Genomic DNA, 25,612 nt, shown 5'->3' with positions numbered 1-25,612 from the left:
AAGTACCGCCTCTTTCATAAGTTTACCTAATATAGAATAACATTCTCTGTACTCTCATAGCATCCTCTATATCTCATATTTTATACTGTAATGTAATTGTTATTCATTTACTATCTCCTACATTAGATAATAAATTCCTTCATACTAGGGACCAGGTCTTATTTAACTTTGTAACTCTGAGTCTAGACCATTGTATAAAATGTATTGAATAAACAAATGAATTTGTATGCATCAAAAACCACTTCGGAATTAGATAACCAACAAATTTTTCCACTCAGCCCTCAGAAGCAAACTACATGCCATTTTCAGAAACCCTGAAAGGCAATTCTATCTTTTGAAAATACTGATTTTCTGAACAAAAAATAAATGGTATACCTCTGGATACCATTGTGATTCCTACCACCAGAGCACTGAAGTTTATAGAATAGGAATGCAGACTCTTGGATAAGAATGTTATCAAAAAAGATTCAAACTTCAGAAGGGTAGTTATTACATAAGTGCTTCTGAAATTATAGTCAGGGAAACACTGATGCACAATGAACAATTTGCAATTGTGTACTAATATTTGGAAAAATCATTTGTAGTAATCATTTTATGATGTTAATGATAAAAGAAAATGTGAGATCCTAATTTCTATATTTCATGAAAAACAATGGTAGCAAGGCAACATATTTTAACCTCCTTCTCTTTATTTGTAGGATTTACTCAGCATGAGTAATACTGACAAGGCAATTATTGCCAGCAAATCCTGCAAAATTATTATTTCCACCAATATAAAGAATTAGAGACAGCTACATATCTTTCTTTACATGTTAGAAATAAATGAAATTTTTTAATATTCTGGAATCAATACACAAAATAAAATCTCTATTATAAGGCAGAACTTCCCAAAATGCATTCCGCAGAACACTAGTTCCACAAGCTACTGATGAGCATTGCTGGAAAAAAGAGCTCTGTTCATCAAATAAGTTTATGAAATTCAACACACTACATTCATTCATTTCTTCCCTCATTCAACAAATAATGAGTGCTCAATATGTGTTAGGCACCAAGGACACAACAATGAATAAAATAAAATTCCCTGACTATGGGATGTATACATTCCAGTGGAAGTAAATAATAATAAAAAGAAAAATAATTTTAAAAAAATAACCCAATTAAAAATGGGCAAAGATTTGAATAGATATTTCTCCATAGAAGATAAACAAATGGCCAATAAGCTCATGAAAAGATGATCAACACCATTAGAGAAATGCAAATTAAAACACAATGACATATTACTTCACCCACTAGGATGGCTATAATCAAAATAGCAGATAATAACAATTTAAGAAAGAATGTGAAGAAATTAGAACCCTCCTATATTGCTAATAGGTATGTAAAATGGTACAGTTGCTGTGGAAAACAGTTTGTCAGATCCTCAAAAAGTTAAACATAAATTTATTTAAAACAACCCAGCAATTCCACTCTAGATATATATCCAAGAAAGATGAAAACACATTGATGCAAAGACCTGTACATTAACAAAAGTGATAATGAGGATGTCAAAAACTTGGAACCCTCGTGCATCACTGGTAGGGATGCAAAATGGTACAGCCACTGTGGATAACAATGTGGCGGTTCCTCAAAATGTTAAACATAGAAATTACTATATGATGCAGCAATTCCACTCCTAAGTAGATACCCGCAAAAATTCAAAACAGTTGTTCAAACAAAACTTGTAAACAAATGTTCTTAGAAGCACTATTCACAGCAGCCAAAAGATAGGAACAACCCAAAGTCCATCAACTGATGAAAGGGTATACCAGATATGATATATCATACAGCAATAAAAAGGGATGAAGTATTGATACATGCTACAAGATGGACGAAACTTGAAAACATTATGCAAAGTACAAGAAGCCAAACACAAAAGGCCACATATTGTATGGTTCCATTTCTATAAAATATCCACAATAGGTGAATCCATAAAGACAAAAAGCAGATTAGCGGTTGCCAGCAGTTGCAAAGGGGAGGGTAACTGGGAGTGAGTGTATAAAGGGTACAGAGTTTCCTTTTGGTGTGACAAAAAAATTCTGGACCTAGATAGTGCTGATGGATAAACAACAGTGAAAGTACTTATTGCCACTGAATTATATACTTTTAAATGGTTAAAACAGTAAATGTCATGTTGTATATTTTACCACAATAATAAAAAAGTTAAACACAAAGTTACCATATGACCCAGCAATTCTACTCCCACATATATACCCAAGAGAAAGGAACACATACATCCACACAAAAATTTTTACACAAATGTTCAGGACAGCATTATTCATAAACACCAAAAAATGGAAACAACCTAAATGTCCATTAACTAATAAATAGATTTTTTTAAAATGTGATATTTCCATACAATGGAATATTTGACAATAAAAACAAATGATATAAAGCTACATGCTATGATGCAGATGAACCTTGAAAGAGGCCAGGCACAATATGTCAGAGAGGTTGGATGATTCCATTTATGAAACAGGGAAATCTACTGAGACAGAGAGCCAGGGGCTAGGAGGAAGATGCACATGAACAGCGACTACTAATGAATGGATGAGGAGTTTGTTTTTGAGGTGGTGAAAATGTTTAGGAATTAGATACTCATAATGATTGCACAATTGTGTGAATATACTAAAAAAACACTGAATTGATACACTTCGTGCAAATTTTATGGCATGTGAAATATATCTCAATGAAACTCTTAGAAATAAAGATAATAAGGAAATAATAGAAAGATAATAATAGACTATGGAGAAAAATTATTTGGGGAAAGAGAATAGAGTCAGAGGTGGAGATGAAAGCTATAAATTTTAGGTAAGTGACCCAACAAAAGTCTCCCTGAGAAGGTGAAGGAGGTGAGAAAACTACACGTAAGTATAGCTAAGTGAAGAGTGTTCCAGACAGAAGAAAACGCAAATGCAAAGGTCATAAGTAGGCATATACTTGCACATTTGCAGAACAGCAAGGAGATAATGCAATTGGAACAGAGAGAGAGAAAAGGTGATAAGTAGATGAATGAGGGTAGAGAAGTGGGGTAGTGTCATAAATCACATAAGGCCTTAATGATCATTTTAAGGACTAGTTTTTACTATGATATGGTGGTTCGAAGCTGTATGTACCCCAGAAAAACATGTTCTTAAACCTAATCCATTCCTATGGGTGCAAACCTATTATAAGTAGGAACTTTTGATATGCTTACCTCAGTTAAGGAAGGGGTTCTTAACCTTTTTTGTTCCACAGATCCCTTTGCCAGTCAGGTGAACAGCATGGACCCCTTACTAAGTCCACATTATACTGTGCATTATTTAATAAGTATATCACACCTGCACCAACACATCCCCACAAGAACGTCTTTTTAAATTTTCAATTCAAGCTCACAGACCCCCTGAAATTTTTCCACAGACCCCCAAGAGGTCTACGGACCCGTGGCTAAGGACTGGAGTTAAGGTGTGGTCCAACCCAATCGAGATGGGTCTTAATCCTATTACTGGAATCCCTTAAAAAAAGAATGAAATTCAGACAGAGAGAAAAGGCCATTCAATGGTACCTGGAAGAGAAGGGAGAGGCCAGAAGAGGCTGCCATTGTGCCTTGGCATGTGACAAACTAAGGACCAAGGATTACCCTCAGCCAGCCCCAGAATGGCAGTCTTTAGGAAGAAAGCTATCACCTGATGATGCCTTGTTTTGGCCTTTTTCCCAACCTCAAACTGTGAGCAAATAAATTCCCAATGTTTATCCCAACCCATTTCCGGTATTTGCTTGAGCAGCCTAGAAAACTAAAACATACAGTGATCTGGGAAGCCACTGAAATATTATGAATAGAAGTGACATGCATTTTTTTACAGGTCACTTTGGTTGCTATTCAAAAACGATGAACAGTGTGGTGTGAGCAAAATTGAGTAGATGAGCTAAAGCAAGCTACTCAAAAGTGAGATCTTTACAAGCAGCATTTGGAAGCTTGTTAGAAATACAGTTTCTCATGCCATACTCTGACCTTCTGAATCACAAATCTCTGAGAATGGGGACCAGAGATCTACATTTTAACAAAATGCCCAGGTGATCCATATGCATATTAAAGTGTTAGAAACCAGGTCTAGAACTCCCACCACTCAAATATCCACCTGGCTTATTTTCTCACTTCTTTCCTTTAAGTCCCTGCCCTAATGCCACATTCTCAGAGAAAATTTAAAATTGAAATACCACCAGCAGTAATAGCAGCATCATTTCCAGTGATCTTTCCTATTTTATTTTTCTTATAAGGTTTAACATCATCTAACATACTATATATTTTTTTTATTTATTGTGTTTATAGTCTGTTACCTCCCATACAAATATATAAACTCCATGAGGGCAATATTGTTTGTTTTGTTCATTGCTATATTCCTAGAGACCAGATTAATACCTGGCACAGAGCAGACACCTAAAAAATATTTACTGAATGAATGAATGGCAAAAGGTAAAATTGTGGGTATGGTAGTTGACAGGTAAAGTTAAGCTTCAGAAGCGGATTTGGCTCAACAGATAGAACATCCGCCTATCACATGGGAGACCCAGGGTTTAAACCCAGGGTCTCCTGACCCATGTGATGAGCTGGCCCATGCACAGATGCATGAAAGGAGTGCCATGCCACGCGTACGGGAGCCCCACGCACAAGAAGTGCACCCCATAAGGAGAGCCACCCAGGGCGAAAAAGTGCAGCCTGCCCAGGAGAGGCACCGCACACATGGAGAGCTGACACAGCAAGATGACACAACAAAAAGACAGAGATTGCTGGTGCAGCTGACAAGAACACAAGTGGACACAGAAGAACACACAGCAAATGGATAGAGAGAGCAGACACCAGGGGTAGGGGGGAGGAGGGAGGTGGGCAGGGAAGGGGAGAGAAATAAATAAATAAATAAAGTTAAGCTTAATGAATAATACTGAGAGTAGTCAAATTTTTATTTTTTATAACCTATTAAGTCCAAACAGACAATGATCTAGGTGTAAAGCCTATTCTATTTAACTTATAAATGGACAATCTAGTGAGAAATCATTAACTGAAATATTACTAATATTGACTTTGTCACATGAGAAAAAAAGAAGTGCTAAACAATTAAGATAAGTCTTAAAAACATGTAAGGTAAGTCTTAAAAACATTAGAAGCTCGACCTACTAAATGGCTATTACTTAAAAACTAGAAAATAAGTGTTGCTGAGGACATGGAGAAACTGGAACTTGAATATGCTGCTGGTGAGAATGTAAAATGGTGTAGCCACTGTGGAAAACAGTTTGTGGTTCCTCAAAAAAGCTAAACATGGAATTACCATACTACCTAGCAATTTCACTCTTAGGTATATCCCCAAAAGAACTGAAAGCAGGGACTTAAACAGATACTTGTTATGTCAGTGTTCTCAGCAGCATTACTGATAATAGCTGTATTAGTCAGCCAAAGGGGTACTGATGCAAAGTACCTGAAATCTGTTACTTCCCTCACCAAAGTCTGTTGCCATGTTTTAGAGCAAGATGGCTGGCAGTCTCTGTGAGGGTTCAGCCTTCCTCTTCCTCCTAGGCTCTGCTGTCCGAGCTCCTTCCTTTCTCAGCTGTAGGTTAGCATAAGGCTTGTCTCTCTCCCTGGGGCTCAGTTCTTTCTGGGCTCAGCTCCTCTGTTCTCTCCACAAGGTAAGTCAAAGACTATCAGGCTCTCTCTCTCCCGGGGGCCTCTGCTGTGTTTCTATTTCTCTGTGTTCTTCTCCTGTGTGTTTACTTCCCAGGGCTTCAGCATCAAAACTCCAACTCTCTCCTCTGCCATGTCGTTTTCTCTTTGAGTCCCCACCTTCCTACCAACATGGCCGAATCAAAACCCCAATCTTAATTTAATCAAGTAAAGGTGAAACCTCTAAATCTAATACAATCTATTATGCCCAGAGAAACAGACCAGTTTACAAACACAATCCAACATCTATTTTTGGAATGTATAAACAATATCAAACTGCTACAATAGCCAAAAAGGTAGAACCAACCCAAATGACCATTCAACAGATGAATGGATAAACAAAATATCTCATATAATGGAATACTTTTTAGCCATAAAAAAGAATGAAGTTCTGCAAAATCACAGAGTCTAGCATATGGGTTACCAGGAGATGGAGTAGGAATAATGAATGGAAAATTAAGGCTTAAAATGTACAGATTTCCTATTTGGAATGATGGAAGTGTTTTGATAATGGATGGTAGTGAAGGTAGCACAACACTATGAACACAATTAAAAGTACTGATATATATATATGAATATGATTAAAGGGGAAATGTTAGACTGTATATATGGTAACAGAATAAAAATTTTATTTAAAAATCACTGAAACTATACTACTTAGTGAACCTTAAGCTAAACCATGGACTTCAATTAATAATACAATTACAAAAATGTGCTTCCATCAATTGTAACAAATATTCCAAACCTATGCAGGTGTTAATGGCAGGGTAGTATATGGGAATCCTAAGTTTTATCTATGATTTTTCTGTAACCCCACAACTTCTCTAATAAAGGAAAAAATATATAAAAAGATGAATGAGGTTTTGATACATACTATAAAATGGATCAAACTTGAAAACATTATAGAAATAAGTGAAATAAGCCAAACACAAAAGGACAAAACTTGCATGATTCCACTCAAAAGAATATCTAGAATAACAAATTCACAGAGAAAGAAAGAAAATTAGAGGGAGTGGATATGGCTGAAGTGTTTGAGTGCCCGCCTCCCACATGGTAGGTCCCAGGTTTGGTTCCCGGTGACTCCTGAAAAAACAAAAACAAACAGCAAGCACAACAAAAAAAAACAACTCATGGGAGTGGATGTGGCTCAATGGTGAGCATCAGCTTCCCACATATGAAGTCCTGGGTTCAATCCCCTACCTCCCATACTTCAAAAATAAATAAATATTAACAAATTTAAATAGAGAAAAAAATAAAAAGTAATTTAGAGATTATGAGGGGCTGGGATGAGAGGGAATGGCATAGTATTGTTTAAAAGAATAAAGTTTTTGATTTGGGGGATAAAAAAGTTTTAGTAATAGAAAGTGGTGAATAGTAGCAAAACCTTGTAAAAGTAATGAATACCATCAAACTGTACACTTAAAAATGGTTGTTCTGATATATGTGTGTGACATAATTTTTTTTTAAATTAGAAGTTCTTACTTATGAAAAATGATTACTATACTATAAATCATTATTTTTACTTTGTTAAACCAAGTTCCACAAAAGGACTTGTACTTGTTAAGGCCTCTTATGCTAGTTCAACTTGCTCTCCCTGTTAAGAAATAACAAGACTGCATTTAACTGGAATAATAATAATGATAACAACAGATAATATGCATTACCACAGTACACCTACTTATGTGCTAGGTACTATATACTACAAATTCTACTAGATTATTTCACTTAATCTTCATAATACAGGCAGCTTCATAATTATTCCCCCACACCCCCCCAATGGCTCCCTCATCTGTCTGCTTGTTGATTTTGCTCATTGTCTGCCTATTGCTTTTGCTTCTTGTTTTTTGCTTGTTGTCTCCTTGTTGTCTATTTTTTCTTTAAGAAGCGCTGGGAACCAAACACAGGACCTCCCATGTGGGAGGCAGGCACTCAATTGCTCCCCATAACTACTTTTTAAAAATGAAGAAACAGACATATTTTAAAGGGCAGCAATTCTAAAATTATCAAGTTATTAAGTGGGGAAGATGGAATTCAAAACGCATGTATTTTCACTCCAGAAGCACACTCAACCATTTCACTATGTCACCTCATTTATTTTGTTGCTTTTAAAAACAATCTTTAAATCATATTTTTCACTAAGTGGCAGACTCTTAATTAAGCGAACTTATACACCATTTTCCCTAAACATCATTCATGTACCATCACACATTTAGATTTTTCTACATACTTATAACTACTATCATTTATTTGACACTGTTTTTATTAAAACTTGTCCTTGCTCTAAGCCATATCAATAAAATTATAAGTTTGATAATTTTTCTAAAATACATAAAATAAACCTTAAAATTAAAAATTCTGTCCGTATATCATCTGTGTAACCAAAAGCTATTTCTGAACTTTTCACCAGTGTTTCCCAAAAATCGTTTTTAAAAAATGAGTTCAGAAATTATTTATTCCTACCTATTTCTACATCAAGGTATGGCTTTATGCGTCCAGCCACATAAACACCATAAAAAAGAGATTACCAAGGAAAATTAATTAATTCAAACAAAACAAGGATAAAAGTGCTCAAAAGACATGGACAATGTTTCTAAACAATTAATTAAAACAAAAATCAGGATCCCAGAACAAAATGAATTTTTGTACTAAGAGTCCCAAGTAATAAATCTCAAGTGTCCTAATCTATCTCTGCTTCTAGTCTTCTCCCCTGTCAAAAAGTTTGCTACAGTGTAGTAGCCAAAAAGATTTCTCTTTAAAGAGTAAAATCTACACATCCTAATTCTAAGATGTATTACAAAGTTGCAGTACTCAAAAGAGCATGATTCTTACACAAGGACAGACATATAGACCAAAGGTACCAAATTGATAGTTCAGAAATAAACGCTCAAATTATGGTCAGCTGATTTTTAAAAAGGGTGCCAAGTCCACTCAATGGGTAAAGAACAGTCTTCAACAAATGGTGCTGGGAAAACTGGATATCAACATGCAAAAGAATGAAGGTGGATGCCTACCTCATACCATAAACAAAACTTAACTTAAAATGGATCAAAGGCATATATTTAAGAACCAAAACTATAAAGCTCCTTGAAGAAAACATAGGGAAGCATCTTCAGGACCTTGAGTAGGCAATGGTTTCTTAGCCTTTACAACAAAAGCAAGAGCAACAAAAGAAAAAATAAATGGAATTCATCAAAATTTAAAACTTATGTGCATCGAAGTATTTCATCATGAAAGTAAAATGACAGCCTAGAGAATGGGAGAGAATATTTGGAAACCACACATCTGATAAGGGTTTAATCTCCAGAATACATAACGAAATTTCACAACAAAACAACAAAAAGAGAAACAGCCTAATTTTAAAATTGGGCAAAGATTTGAATAGACATTTCTCCAAAAAAGGTATACAAATGACCAAAGAGTACATGAAAAGATGCTCAACATAGTGAGTCATTAGGTAAATACAAACCAAAACCACAGTAAGATACTGTTTCACAACCACTAGGACGGTTACTATTTTAAACACAGAATAAAAGTGTTGGGAAGAAAAAGAAACATTTGCTCCTTGCTGATGGGAATGTAAAATGCTGCAATGGCTGTGGAAAACAGTGCAGTTCCTCAGAAAGTTAAGTACAGAATTCATATGACCTGGCAATTCCCCAAAAGCACTGAAAGCAAGGACTCAAACATATATTTGCATATTGATGTTTATAGGTTCAAAGTGATATTATTCACAATAAAAAAGACAGAAGCAACCCAAGTGTCCATTAGCAAAAGAATGGATAAACAAAATGTGGTATATACATACAATGGAATATTACTCAGCCATAAAAAACAATCAAGTTCTGATACATGCTACAACATGAATAAACCTTGTAGACATTATGTTGAGTGAAATAAGCCAGACAAATATACATGATCACACTGACTTGAAATAATTAGAATAAGCAAATTCAGAAATTAGACTACAGGTTACCAGGGGCCAGGGTGGAGGTAAGAAGAGAATGAGAGTTAATGCTTAATTGGTACAGGAGTTTCTGTTTGGGATGATGGAAAGGTTTTGATAATGGATGGCAGTGATGGTAGCACAACACTGTGAATGTAATTAAGACCACCAAATTACATATTTGAATGTGGTTAAAAGAAGAAACTATAGGGTATATAGATGTTACTAGAAAAAGGTTTCTAAAATTAAAAAAATATATACAACGCACAACACAAACAATGAACTTCAATGTAAACTATGGACTACAGTAAATAGTACAATTGTAACATACTTTTATCAACTGTAACAAAAGTAACAAAAGTGTAACAATTGTAACAGAAGTGTTAATGGGGGGTGGGAACTATGCATTTTCTGCATAATTTTTCTGGAGACCTACAACTTCCCTAATAAAAAAAATCCAGTCTCAGCAGAGCCTTGCTTAAAACTCTTCAATGCCTTCTGAAAATACTCATGATTAAATTCCAGTACTCTGGCATGACCTACAAGACCTGTCATTCTCCAATTCCTTGCACCTTTTTAGATGCATCTCTTACTACTTCCCCTCTCAATTCCCTGTTCCAATCATACTAAGTCTCCAGTCAAATTCACAGTCCCATATTTATATTATGTTTTTTCTCAACCCTAAGCCTAAATCCTATAGCTAAATCATGTGCTTTCTCAATTTAAGTTTTTGGCACTGAAATAATTTACCACTTATCTCTATCACCCCCATCATAATGTAAGTTTCCTTGAGATCTGGGGCTGTATTTTTTAGGTTTTCCACTGTAAACATAGGCTTGGCATATAATATGAACTTAATACATGCATGTTTGGTAAATGAATGAGCAAGATATAACCAGGACCATTTCAAAAAGAATGTGTGTGTATGCAAGAGCTACTAAAGAAGTTACTAAATTTACATTCTCACTGCCTAAGCTATAAAAGCCTTATTACTAATGCGTTTTGTAAATAAAGTAGTTAAAATAAAACAAGTAATAATCTAAAGAACATTAATATAGGACAATCCCTTCTGAAACATGACTTATGGTATAATGAAATTCCTACTTACTCAAATCATCTGGTACATCTTCAGTTCCTGAAGCGCTATCATCAGAATCACCAGTATTATCTGTACATGCCTGCTGCTTCTGAGATTGTGGTGAGTTTTCCGGTGCAGATTTCCTTCCCTGTGTAGCTTCAGCATTAACCTTGTCCACAGAAGTAAAGGAGTTTGGAATTTTTTTCCCAATCTGCAGTAATTCTGACTGACTGTTTTCCTTCAACAGTAAACAGGGCACCTTTTCTGCTTCTCCTGGTGAACTGGGCATTTTTTCTGATTTCATCTGAGAACTGGGTGCTTTTCCTGCTTTCCTCTGTAAACCAAGTGCCTTTTCTGCTGTTGCTGCTGCTGCTGCTTGTGAACTGGGTGACTTTTCTGCTTTCACTGGTGAATTAGGTGACTTTGGTGATTTTTCTGCTTTTGTCTGTAAACTGGATGCCTTTTCTATTTTTGCCTGTGAAGTAGGTATCTTTTCAGTTTTCACCGGTGAATGAGGTGATTTTTTTGCTTTACAATGACTTTGATCTCGAAGGACTAACCCCAAATCTTTAGGGCTTGGAACATTAGCAGCATTTACCCTACATGATTTAACTTCTGTTTTTTCTATATAAATATCATTTTGTTTATTTTTTTTACTACTATTCCTATTTGGAGAACTGGTCCCAATTTCTTTTATGGATTTATCATTTCTAGCTTTTAAAGTTTGATTAGTTATAACTTTAACTGCTTTGCTTTCTTCACAAATAGCCCAAGCATTCTTCTTTGGTTCATGATTTTCATTTTTAGAGGTCTTAGATTCTTCCATTATTTGAAAACCTGCTTTTTTGATGGCGATATTGTACAAGGCAAATCTCCAGTAGTTTGAATTGCTTCTAATCCAGGTTAGGCAAGCAAACTATGGGGTAAAAAAACAAAGTCTATTATTTAAAATGCAAAAACTCATTTTTAAAATTACTAAGAGATAAAAAGGAAACTTTTAAATCTGTTCCCAAAACTAAAGGAACAGTAAAAAATGAAATGAAATGAAATAAGACAAAACCCAGAAAACTGTATGAGAAGGAATTAAAACTCACTAATAAGTCACATGCTCACCAAAGGAATTTTAATGTTATTATGTAATATGATATAAAAATAAGGGAATTTTAGAGAAGTAAAAAGTTGTTCTACATTACTCAATAAAATTTCCCACTAACAGAGAAATAAAACCCACAAATGATGCATCAAAATTAACATTAAAGGAAAGGGAACAAAGAATTCCAAATCTATATGTGCAAAGGAAATCTGGTACCTATTGATACCACTAACCCTCACAACTGACTCTCTAAATATAGGGAAACAATGTCAATAGACTTTCTCCACCAATAAAGTATAAATGAGTTTCAATGAATTCTTCTTAGGCAAGTAGACTTAAAACACAGGAACCCAGAGTTAAAATGTGATAGAAAGAGCACTAAAATCAATCAGAACTCTTTTTGTTCTAAAATATAATAATACAAAAAATTATGCTGAGAAAGAAACATTAAATTTACCAGAGTACACATTATAAATAGATGAAATAGTTATCATCTTAAATTACTTCTATACCAAAAATACATTTTATGGAAATCAAGATTTTTTTCACTGTTCACCTTGTACCATATTCCTGAAATTCAGATCTGTGAGTTTTTAACAAAAAATAATATGAATAAAAAATAGAGGGAAACGGACTTTGGCCAAGTGGTTAGGGCGTCTGTCTACCACATGGGAGGCCCGCGGTTCAAGCCCTGGGCCTCCTTGACCCGTATGGAGCTGGCCCATGTGCAGTGCTGATGAGCACAAGGAGTGCCGCGCCACGCAGGGTGTCCCCCGCGTAGGGGAGCCCCACGCGCAAGGAGTGCACCCATAAGGAGAGCCGCCCAGCGCGAAGGAGGGAGCAGCATGCCGAGAAATGGCGCCGCCCACACTTCCCGTGCCGCTGACGACAACAGAAGTGGACAAAGAAACAAGAAACAAGACGCAGCAAAAAGACACAGAAAACAGACAACCGGGGGAGGGGAGGGGAATTAAATAAATAAAAATAAATCTTTAAAAAAAAAAAAAAAAGAGTCCTTCTGTCATCAAAAGCAAACTTCATGGGCTTAAAAGGTAGGAGCTTTGAATTTTACTTGGTTAATTTACTAAGTTACAAATTTGAGCAGTCACACATACATCTAATCATAAAGTCACACACATTACACAAAAGTAATACCTAAAAGCAGCAGCTCAGGTTACAAGTCATTTACTACTAACTATCTGAGTTTATGAAAGAGCCTATTTCCAAGAAGAAAATGAAAAAATTAATAAGCTTATCTAGATGTGTCTTCACTTAAATTCACTACTCAATTGGACCTACTTTTACAAGTACTGTTTATAGTAGAATACATTCCCCTGTCTTATTCTCTGCCCAGATTAATACTGTCTTTCATAAAAAATTTTTTAAAAAATCTTAGGTGCATGTGGTGGATTGAATGTGTACCCAGTTAGGACACGTTCTTGGTCTTGGTCCACATTCTTCTGGGTGTGGACTCACTGTAAATAAGATCTCTTCAAGATGTTACTTCAGTTAAAAGTGTTGCCCAAATGAAGCAAGTTGGGTTTTAATTCAGATTACTAGGCTCTTCATAAACAGAACAATAATCAGATAGATAAAGAAGCCAGGAAGAACATCAAGAAGGTAGGAGTGAACACAACCTGGAGGAAAAAAGAGAAGACATCACCATATGCATTGCCATGCAACAGAAAAGCCAAGGAACCCCAAAGATTGATCAGTGGTCAGAAGATACTGACCCCAGGAGGAAGCAAACTTTCTAGTCTCTGAAACTAGAAAGACAATAAATTCCTCTTGTTAAGTCAACTCATTGTATAGTATTTGTTTCTGCAACTAGGAAACTAAAAAAAGAGTGTATTTGTCTAAATTGCTATATAAAGTATTATTTTAGTAAGTAATAATATTTTAAAAATAAAAGCCAAAACTACACTAGATTTTCACCATTAATATCTTATTTTTTTTGCAATAACATTTTCCAGCAAAAAGCTATAGCAACTTATATCTGTAAAAGAATGCTTCTGAGACTGATTTTTGGATATTTAAATTTGTTTAATACATTTTGCTTTTATTATTCTTGATAAGATATTTACATAACTGTCAAAACAAAACATATGAACCCAATCAAGATGGCAGAGTGAGACAGTCTAAGGCTCCATCCCCTCAACAGAAGCTTGGAAGAACAAGCAAGAACTGGCAGAAAGATCTTTCTCAAAGCTCCAGAAAACACTTAAAGGATTGCAGTAATAGGGCAAGTGCCAAACCAAGGAAAAAAACAACTTAAAACCTGGTAAGATCCCATGGCTCCATGGGTGGTTCCTATCCCCTCACCAGCTCAGCACAGAGCCAGCCCACACTCCCACGGCAGGTCTCTGGTCCTAGTTCTGTCAGGAATAGAGTATCCCTTGTGCAGCATGACATATCCCTGAGAGCATGTATGCCTGTGCCAATAACTTGCAGACAACCTGAAGAACAGAACCAGGACACTCATCACAGACCTGCCATTCCAGAATTTGCCCAACATATAGAAGGCAGCTCACAGACCTCTCCTATAAACATTGTAGAAGAGCAGTCAAATTGTAACTGCCTGGAGTAAGTTTCTAGGATATGGCACATAGAGTGCAGTACTCTGGACTGTGAGGTACTGCTGTTTCCCAGGGAAAAGGGGCATTTGGATCCATGTAAGCAGGAGAATTACTAGGGACATGCATGCAAGCCCACGAAAAGACACGTGAAGAAAGAACATGGGAGGATACCATGCTCTACTTTCAAGCTATTCTCTAAACTCACTGTATGACTTAGCTCTGAGGTAGAGCATTTGCATGAGCCAATGTGCAAAGAGTGATTTTATTTTAATCTTTTAATTAGCTCCTGGCATTTAGGAAATCTTTATCATAACACCAGCTGGATATAAGCTTATACCCATAAGATGCCTCAGTATCAGATGCCTCAGCATCTAGATTCCAGTGATAAAATATTAAACTGTCAAAATATCTACTAGGTATCAACAAAGAAACAGGAAGTAGGCCCAAACAAAGGAGAAGACTAAGCCATTAAAAATCATTAACAAGGAGGACCAGACCTGACAAAGGGACATACAGACAAAAAAATGGGATATTCCAGACAAAGACTCTTTAAAAACGGTTCTAATTATGCTCCAAGAACTTAAAAAAAAAAAAGGACAAAGAACTAAAAGAAATCAGGAACAACAGATTAATGAGAATATCAATAAAGAGATAAAAATTATGAAAAGGAACCAAGTAGAGCTCAACAGCACAGTAACAGAAATGCTTAATTCTCAAGAGGGTTCAATAGCAGTTTGGATGGAAGCGGATTTGGCTCAACAGATAGAGCGTCTGCCTACCACATGGGAGGTCCAGGGTTCAAACCCAGGGCCTCCTGACCTGTGTGGTGAGCTGGCCCATGAGCAGTGCTGATGTGAAGAAGGAGTGCTGTGCCACACAGGGGTGTCTCCCATGTAGGGGAGCCCCATGTACAAGGAGTGAGCCCCATATGGAGAGCAGCCCCATGCGAAAAAAAGTGCAGCCTGCCCAGGAATGGCACCGCACACACAGAGCTGACAGAGCAAGATGATGCAACAAAAAAAGAGACACAGATTCTCAGTGCCGCTGACAAAAATACAAGCGGACACAGAAGAACACACAGCAAATAGACACAGAGAGCAGACAACTGCGGGGGGTGGGGGAAGGGGAGAGAAATAAATAAAAAATAAATCTTTTTAAAAAAAAGCAGATTGGAGCTTGTAGAAGAAAGAATCAGCAAACTTGAAGATAAGACAATTGAAAGCATTAAGTCTGAGGAACAGAAAGTAAAAAGAATAAAGAAAAGTGAACAGAGCCTGAGGGAACTGTGGGAAATCAACAAGCATAAAAATATACACATTGTAGGAGTACCAAAAGAAGAAAGAATGGGAACAAGAGAATATTAAAAGAAATAATGGCTGAAAACTTCCCAAATTAAACAATAGACATGAATCTACACATCCAACATGCTCAACAAACTCCAAACAGAATAAACCCAAACAGATACATACCACAGCATATGGCAACTAAACAATAAGATTAAATGCTGATTTCCCTTCAGAAACCTTGAGGGCAAGAAGGCAATGAGATGACATATTTAAAGTGCTGTAAGCAAAAAACTGCCAGCCAAGAATTCTGTATGTCAAAACTTTCTTTCCAATATGAGGTAGAGATTACAACATTCCCAGATAAACAAAAGCTGTGGGAGGTCATCAACACTACACAACCCTACAAGAAATGCTAAAAGGAGTTTTACAAATTCAAAGGAAAGAGCACTAGACGACAGATTGAAGCCAAATGAAGAACTAAAGATCTCCAGTGAGGGTAACAATATGGGTAAATATAAACACTGGAATTATTGTATTTTTGGTTTGTAACTCCACTTTACACTTTCTACAGGATCTACAAGGCGAATGGATAAAATGTAATGATACTGTAGTTTTAGACTCATAATTATGAATATGTAATTTGTGACAAGAATTAATTAACATAGTTTGTAGATGCTATTGAGGTTAATTTGATATCAAAACAGATAAGACTGTTACAGATTTAGGATGTTAAATTTAAGCCCCATAATAACTAAAAAGTAAACAATGATAAATATGCAAACCCACAGAGATAGAAACTAGAATACAGCTTCTACCAGGGGTGGTAGGCAGGAACAAGGGAAAGTTAATGCAAAATGAGTGTAGGGTTTCCATTTGGGGTAAAGGGAAGTTCTAGTAATGGATTGTGGTGAGAGTACTGCAACATTGTGTATATGATTTGATCCAACTGAACCGTGTACTTCAGAGGAGGTGGGATGGGAAGGTTTATGTTTTATATGTTTCCACAATTTAAAAAAGAGCAACTAAAGAAATGATATCAATTAAGTGCAAAAAAATGTGATCCTGGAAAGGATATGATGGAAGAAAAAACACTCAAAAGGACATTACGGGAACAAATGAAAAAAAAAATGCAATACACATTGTAAGGTTTATATTAGAGATAAATTGCTTGAACTTGATAACCATACTTAAGGTGGTTTCGTAATTGAGTATCTTTGTTCTTTGGATATATACATGAGAATATTAAGTATTCAAGGAGAATGATGTAGAGAACCTACTCCTAAATGTTCAGAAAACACATTGATAGACAAAAAGAGAGAAACAGAGGGACTGATAGACGGAGAGAGAGAATGATACAGTGATATGTTGGAAAATGTTAAAAATTAGTGAATATGGGTAAATGAGAGAAAAGGTGTATGATGGATTTCTGGGGTTTGTATTATTTTTACCACTGTCCTATAAGTTTGCAATTAATTCAAAACAAAAAGTTTAAAGGAAAAGGAAATACACATACATATATATCACTACCTCAGTTCTTGTAGAAACTTTCAGGCAGTTAGGGTTATGTATATCACTAGAAGGAAAGCTAAAGGGTAAAACATGGGACTGCATTACATAGTGAATACTATTGTAGAGGATAATTGTGGCTAACAGTACAGAGATAAGCATGTTCTTCCATGAACTAAAACAAATGTACTAAATACATCACTATTACAAGCAGTTAATAATAGGATGGTATATGGGGGGAAAAAACTAATGTAAACATTGAGAGTAACATTAATATTCTTTCATCGATTTTAAGAAAGGCACTATACCGAAATTACAAGTCAATAATTGGGGAGTATAAGATGTATGGGATTTTTCTTTTTTGGAGCAATGAGAACATGGTGATGAATCCGCAACTCTATGATTATACAAAAATCCATTGATTGTATACTTTGAATGGATTGTATGGTGTATGAATAAAACTATTCTTTGAACAAATGCAAGAATGAAATGAATGAATGAATGAATGAATGAATGAATGAATGAATGAAATAAAAGTGGGCTGTTCCACGAAAACTGGCAAAGGGAGTGACAGGGCACACTCCTCCTACAAAAAATAGGTAGTGGACAGGCAAACAAAAACTGTCTGAAATAACAATTCTGGGGTTTCAGAGGCCAGGGAGTTCTCTGCAGCACCAAGGAAAAAGCAATAAGTGGATACTGGGAAGCTGTAGCAGAAACTATGAGTAAATCACTCCTGTGGCTGTGACCACTACCCATCCCCCATTCTCAAGGCTTGCCTGGAGTATAGTCTGTGGTTGGTTCACATAGAAAGGGTAGTAAAGGTTTCCTCCCCATGAACAAGTGGGGAAGATGGCGGAGTGCCACAAGTGGCTTCTAATTGGCAAGTTTAGACTACTAGGTTCCCGCTCTGAATCACAGTTCTAGCCTGTGGGGGGAAAAGAGATTCCAGTGACCAATGTTTCAACTTTCCAGAGAACATTGAAAAAATACATATTCCACAGTGGGAAACAGTTTGTCAAAGAATGCTGCCTGCTGGGCAGGCCAGGAAAGTGCACTTTTGAGGAAAAGAAAAAAAAGAGGCTTTCTGGTTCCTTTCCTGTCCCTCTCTCCCTAGGAGCTGTTGTGCACCCTATCCATGGGTCCCTGGCCTGGTTTTGATCAGTTAAACATGGGCACCTCTAAAGATCTAGAATAAGATAAACTAAGAGGCAAAGAAGAACTACAACACCAAACCAATCAACAATAAAATTCACAAGAAAGAAAAACTGAACGTAAGAGCAAAGTCATCAAGATTGTCAGATGCCTAAATATCAGTAAAATATTACAAACCATACTAAGAAACAGGAAGATCTGGCCCAGTCAAAGGAACAAATTAAAACTTCAGACGAGACATAGGATTTGAAACTAATCAATGATGTTCAATCAAATCTTCTAAATTTGTTCTAGGAGATGAAGAACAATATAGCTAAAGGGGTAAAGGATATTAAGAAAACACTGGGTAAGCATAAAGAAGAACTTGAAAGTATGCCAAGAAAAATAAGAGAACTTATGGGAATTAAAGACACAAATAAATGAGACTAAAATTACATTAGAAGCTGTAAGCTATGGGCCATAACTAGTAGGAATATCCTGATGATGTTCTTTCATGATCTGTAACAAATGTTCCACAACAATGCAGGGTGTTAGTGGAGAGGTGATGAACGGGAATTCTGCATATTATACATGATTTTTTGTAAGCTCACAACTTCCCTAACGAAATATAAACATATATATATATATATAAAGTAAAAAAAAAAAAAATATTAGAGGCATTCAACAGCAGACTTGAACAGGCAGAAGAAAGAATCAGCGAGTTAGAAGACAGGACATTGGAAATTGAACAGATACAGAAAAGAATGGAAAAAATTGAGCAGGTTCTCAGGGAACTGAATGACAGCATGAAGCACAAAAATATAGACGCATGGATATACCAAAAGGAAAAGAAAAGGGTAAGGGAGCAGAAAGAATATCTGAGGGAATAATGGCCAAAAATTTCCAAACTATGATGAAAGACATGGATACCCATGTCTAAGAAGTACAATATACTCCAAACAGAATAAATCCAAATAGGCCAACTCCAAGACACATATTAATCAGAATGTCAAATGCCAAGGATAAAGAGAGAATTCTGAAACAGCAAGATAAAAGCAATTCATCACATACAAAGGTCACTCAATAAGAATGAGTGCTGATTTTTCATCAGAAACCATGGAGGTGAAAGGCAATGGTGTAATATATTTAAGATACTGAAAGAGAAAAACTGCCGGCCAAGAATTCTTTATATGGCAAAAGTGTCCTTCGATAATAACAGAGAGTTTAAAACATTCACAGATAAACACAAACCACAGGAGTTCATTAATAATAGACCTGCCCTTCAAGAAATACTAAAGGGAATTCTGCAGACTGAATGGAAAAGACATGAGAGAGTGGCTTGGAGGAGAGTGTAGAAATGAAGATGATCAGTAAGGGTAACTAAAAGTGAAAAAAAGAGAGAGAAAATAAGATATGACATAGGAAAGCCAAATGACATAATAAAATGGTTGAAGTACTGCCTTTATAGTAAAAATTGAATGTTAATGGACTAAACTCCCTAATCAAAAGACACAGACTGACAGAATGGATTAAAAACAAAAAAAGAGCCATCCATATGCTGTCTACAAGAAACTCACCTTAAATCCAAAGGAACAAATAAGCTGAAAATGAAAGGATAGAAAAAGATATTCTAAGTAAGCAGTAATCAAAAAGAGCTGGAGTAGTTATACTAATATCAGACAAAATATACTTTAATTGCAAATCTGTTATAGGAAACAAAGAGGCCACTATGTAGTTTAAAAAAGGGCAATCCACCAAAAAGAAGTAACAATCATAAATATTTATGCACCTAACCAGGGTGACCCAAAATACATGAGACAAATATTGGCAAAACTGAAGGGAGAAACAGACATCTCTACAATAATAGTTGGAGACTTCAATATACTACTCTCATCAAACAATAAAACATCTAGACATAGGATCAATAATGGAGAACTTGAATAATATAAGTGAACTATACCTAAGAGACAAATACAGAACACTGCACTCCAAAACAGAAGGTTATACTTTCTTCTCATGTGAGCATGATTAATTCTCCAGTATAGACCTGATGTTGTGCCACGAACCAAGTCTGAATAAATTAAAAAATACTGCAATTACACAAAAATATTTCTCTGATCATATTGGAATGAAGGTGGAAATGAACAACAGACAGAGAACTGGAAAATTCACAAATATATGGAGGTTAAACAACACACACAAACAATCAGTAGGTGTGATGGTTAGGCTAACACGGCCAGATAACTGTGCCCAGTTGCTTGGTCAAGCAAGCACTGGGCTAATTGTAATACAAGGACATTTCATGGATTTTAATCATTAGTGAGTTGATTGCATAGATGGCTGGTTATATCTACAGTAACTGAGGAGGAGCTTGCCATCAGCAATGAGTGACATCTCATCCAATCAGTTGACAACTTAATAGGGAAGTGATTTCAGCATTCAGAGAGAATTCCCACCTCTACTTCAGACATACAGCATCTCCTGGGGAACTCATCAAGGACCTTCATCAGAGTCCCTGGTCTGCAGCCTGCCCTATGGAATTCAGACTTGTACATCCCCACGGTTGCATGAGATAATTTTATAAAATCTCCTACTATTTTCAGATATCTCCTGTTAGTTCTGTTTCCCTAGAGAACCTTGACTAATACAGTAAATCAAAGAAGAAATTGCAAAAGAAATCAGTAAATGTCTTGAGATGAATGAAAACAAGAACATAACTTATCAAAACTAAATGGATGCAATGAAGGCAGTGCTGAGAGGGAAATTTAGAGCTCTAAACACCTACATTAAAAAGGAAGAAAGGGCTAAAATCAAAGACTTAACCACACGGCTGAAGGAACTAGGAAAAAAACAGCAAACTCATCCCAAAGCAAGCAAAAGGAAAAAAATTACAAAGATTAGAGTAGAAATAAATGAAATTGAGAACAAAAAACTACAGAGACAATCAACAAAACCAAAAGTTGGTTCTTTGACAAGAACAATAAAATTGATAAATCTTTAGCTAGACAAAGAAAAAAAGAGAGAAGATGCAAATAAATAAAATCAGAAATGAGAGGGACATTACTAATGCCCCCACAGAAATGATAAAAGATCACAAGACAATTCTATGAACAGTGATACGCCAACAAATCAGACAACCTAGAACAGGGGTTCTTAACCTTTTTTGTTCCATGGACCCCTTAGTCAGACAGGTGAAAACCATGGACCCCTAAGTCCACACTATACTGTGTATCATTTAATAAGTATATCACACCAGCTCCAACACATCCCCACAAGAATGTGTTTATTTTATTTCAATTCAAACTCATGAACACCTTAAGAACCCCTGACGTAGAGGAAATGGACAAATTTCTACAAATACACGAATAGCCTCCAATGACTCCAAAAGAAATAGAACGCCTCAACGAACCAATCAGAACTAAAGAGATTAAATCAATCAACAAAAACTTCCCAGCAAAGAAAGGCCCAGGACCAGACATCTCACAGGTGAATTCCACCAATCATTCCGAGAAGAATTGATGCCGATCCTGTTTAAACTCTTCCAAAAAACAGAAGAGGGAGGAACACTACCTAACTCATTCTATGAAGCCAACATCACGCTAACATCAAGACAGATAAAGAAACTTCAAGAAAGAAAAGAAAATTACAGGCCAAACTCTCTAATGAACATAGATGCAAAAATCCTCAACAAAAGTACTTGCAAATCAAATCCAACAGTACATTAAAAGAATTATACACCATGATCAAGTGGGTTTTATTCCACATATGCAAGTGGTTCAACACAAGAAAATCAATTAATGTAATGCACCACAGTAAGAAATCACGAGAAGAATCACATGATCATCTTAACTGATGCAAAAAGGCATTTGACAAAATTTAGCATCCTTTCTTTTCGTTCTTTTAAATCTTTTTTAATTTTTAAGGAAGCTTTAGATTACATAAAAAATATAGGGGATTTCCATATGCCCCTCATACTCCCCACCCCACACTTTCCCACAATAATAACATCTTTCATTAGTGTGGTACATTTGTAACAACTGATAAACACATACTGAAGCACTGCTACTGTGGACTATAGTTTATAGTATACACACTGTACCGCACAATTTTATAGGCTATGAGGAAATGTACAATGGCCTGTATCCTTCATTGCAATGTCACGCAGGACAATTCCAATGTCCCAAAATTGCCCACGTTACACACCTATTTTTTCCTCTCTCTCCCCTTAGAACCTCTGGTGGCCCTGCCTTTATTCAATGATGAAATTCTTCCATTGCTAGAATAATAGTAAGTCTATAATAGTATAGACTTATTCTAAGGTCTTCATTAGTCCATTGTTCATTCCCCAATCTTGAGGATTTGGGGATGGTGATACTCTGTTTCTTCTAACTGAGAGGGAGCTAAGATCCCATAGGGCAGATGGATGGGCAAGCAGAACCATCTTGCTTGCAGTTACAGACACTTTCCATTCCTTGGGACGGGCATTGTCCATCATCTGTTCCTTGGGATAGGCATTGTCCATCATCATCTCCTTCTTATTAATATTTGTCCTGGGTGAGTCCAGTGAACTGGAGAGTAGGTAATGCAACTCTGCTGAGATTCAGGGTTCAACTGGCACGTGAACAGATGAAGATTTAAGTCTCTGGGACATACAATTAACAAGTATAGTGCTAATTACAGGTTGAACTAAAAAGGGCAGAAGAGTGATATGTAGGGATACAATACATGAGTCTAACTCTGTTACACTGGGAAGCATAAATTCCAAAGTAAGGTCCGCTGACAAGGTGACAAAGTCGTGAGCTAGTCTGTCCTGCTTATAGTATCTAGATGTCTCCAGAGCCCTGGGGAGTCCTCTATTTGAGCCAGCATCCTTTCTTGATAATACACTTCAAAAGATAGGAATAAAAAGAGGGAAACTTCCTCAACCCGATAAAGGGATTATATGAAAAACCCACTGCTAACATCATACTCAATGGTGAAGACTGAAAGTTTTCTCTCTACTATCAGGAACAAGACAAGGATGCCCACTGTCACCATTGCTATTCAACATTGCACTAGAAGTTCTATCTACAGCAATTAGGCAAGAAGAAAGAAAAGGGAATCCAAAATTGGAAAGAAGTAAAATTTTCACTATTTGCAGATGACCTGAACCTCTATTTACAAAGTCCTGAAAAATCAACAGCAAAGCTACTAGAGCTAATAAACAAATTTAACAAAATGGCAGTATACAAGATCAACACACAAAAATCAGTAGCATTTCTATATGCTAGTAATGAGCAATCTGAGGAGGAAATAAAGAAAAACTTTCCACTTACAATAGCTATTAAAAGAATCAAATATCTAGGAATAAATTTCATAGAAATAAAAAACACTGTTAAAAGAAATCAAAGAAGACCTAAATAAATGGAAGTACATTCTGTCTTCATGGATTGGAAGACTAAATATCATTAAGCTGCCTTTCCTACCAAAATTTATTTACAGATTCAATGCAATCCCAATTAAAATTCCAACAGCCTTCTTTGCAGAATGGGGGAACCAATTATCATTATTATTTGGAAGTGTAAGGGGCCCCAAAGAAGAACAAAGTTGGAAGTCTCACACTTCCTGACTTTAAAGCATATTATAAAGCTACAGTGATCCAAAAAAAGCATGAAGAGAGACATACTAACCAATGAAATGGAATTGAGAGTTCAGAAATAGACCCTAACAGCTATGGTCAACTGATTTATGTGAAGTTCACTCACTGGGACAGAACAGTCTCTTCAACAAATGGCATGGAAGACTTGGAAGTCCATAACCAAAGGACATAGTCACCTTATACATAATTTAACTCAAAATGGATTCAAATACCTAAATACAAGCTCCAGGACACCTGGAAGAAAATGTAGGGAAGCATCTTAAAGAACTTGTGGTAAAAGATGGTTTCTGAGATTTTTTCAATCAGATGCTGAGGTACCACAAGACACTTACCTCACAGATTACTAAACTATACTATTAGTGGAGGGCCAAAACTATCTTTACAGTCTACTTCATTTTTTTAAAATGTTGTCATTCTATGCAAATCCTGAAACACAGTGACGTTAATTTATATTGGTTCTGATAATTTTACAAGTTATAAATAAGTACTAGGGACCTCTCATGCTCTATAAAGGCACATCATTTACAGACAATTCTTCCTACAGGAAGAAAGCATCCTAAACAAGGGCTCCACAGAATGAATTTAACTATACATGGTATGTACTTAATAAATAAATTCTGAATGATGAATAATCATTCAACATTTGAAAATCCATTGAAATGCTTGATAATTATATAATCTGGCATATGTAATTTTTAGTTTTTAGCACTGAAATACTAGCAATAATAAACCAAGCTTAAAACATTCATATTGACTATATCCAAGGCAGTGGTTCCCAAGTTTAAGTGTTCATTAGAATCACTGGAGGGCCCCAGCACAAGCATTTCTGTTTCAGTAGGACTGGGAAAGGAGGCTAGGAATATGCATTTCTAACAAGTTTCCAGGTAATACTCATGCAGGTGGGACCATGATTACTCTAGAGGAATGATCCTTCATGAAAGTAGAGATAAAGGGAAACTATATTACACACGGTGAAGAATTTGATTAATGTTGTTCTCACCACTAATTGTAAACTTCATGAGGAAAGAAATAGTTTCTGATTCTGCTTCAGTGCCTACCACATTACCTAGTACAAAGCAGACAATCTGTCAAATAGATGAATGAAAATGAGCTTATTTTTTAATTGTTCACATTTTAAAAACAAAATATAAGGAATCCAAAAGATGTTTATTTGCAACATACTTTATGTTGACTATAATGTAACTAGTAATGTCTCTCTTACAGAAAACCTTCCCTAATCCACTATCACCCTCTTACCCAGACTTGGTAGACTACCTACCCAGATAAATGTGCCTTTCTTTAAACTTCTAAGCATTCTGTTCTTACCTTTCTCATAGTACTTAGCACTTAAAACTTTTTATGTGTTAACATCCTATTTGGACTATATAGTTTTTCTTTAATTTGCTTTTTACCAAAGAAATATTTATACAGTTCAAAATGTCAATAGTACTACAAGGCAAAAACAGTCTCCTACCCACTCCTAATCTCTCTCCTCAGAAGCAACCACTTGCAACTTAAGTCAGTTGTTTCTTCTGGGATTTATCTCCATATTTCTGAACAACATACTTAAGCAAAAAAATTTTTTAAGCTGTAGATATTATACACTAACTTCCTATTTTGCAAGATATGG

At 35.9% G+C, this 25,612-nt stretch overlaps 1 protein-coding gene across 12 annotated transcripts in view; it reads right to left on the bottom strand.

Annotated features, from left to right (window-relative positions):
* The window catches only part of TUT4 (terminal uridylyl transferase 4), a 155,062-nt gene that overhangs the window by 102,455 nt on the left and 26,995 nt on the right, over positions 1-25,612 (bottom strand). For all 12 annotated transcript variants that reach the window (XM_004476506.4, XM_058303582.2, XM_058303583.2 and 9 more), the window contains exon 2: positions 10,780-11,665. In XM_004476506.4, the coding sequence (XP_004476563.1) occupies positions 10,780-11,575 (796 nt within the window). In that variant the 5' untranslated portion in view covers positions 11,576-11,665. The remainder of the gene's footprint in view (positions 1-10,779; positions 11,666-25,612) is intronic.

The sequence above is a fragment of the Dasypus novemcinctus genome, chromosome 9 (assembly GCF_030445035.2).
Source record: "Dasypus novemcinctus isolate mDasNov1 chromosome 9, mDasNov1.1.hap2, whole genome shotgun sequence".
In the NCBI taxonomy this organism is placed as follows: Eukaryota; Metazoa; Chordata; class Mammalia; order Cingulata; family Dasypodidae; genus Dasypus; species Dasypus novemcinctus.
The sequence above is the reverse complement of the archived record's forward strand: the minus strand, read 5'-3'. Positions and strand labels throughout refer to the sequence as shown.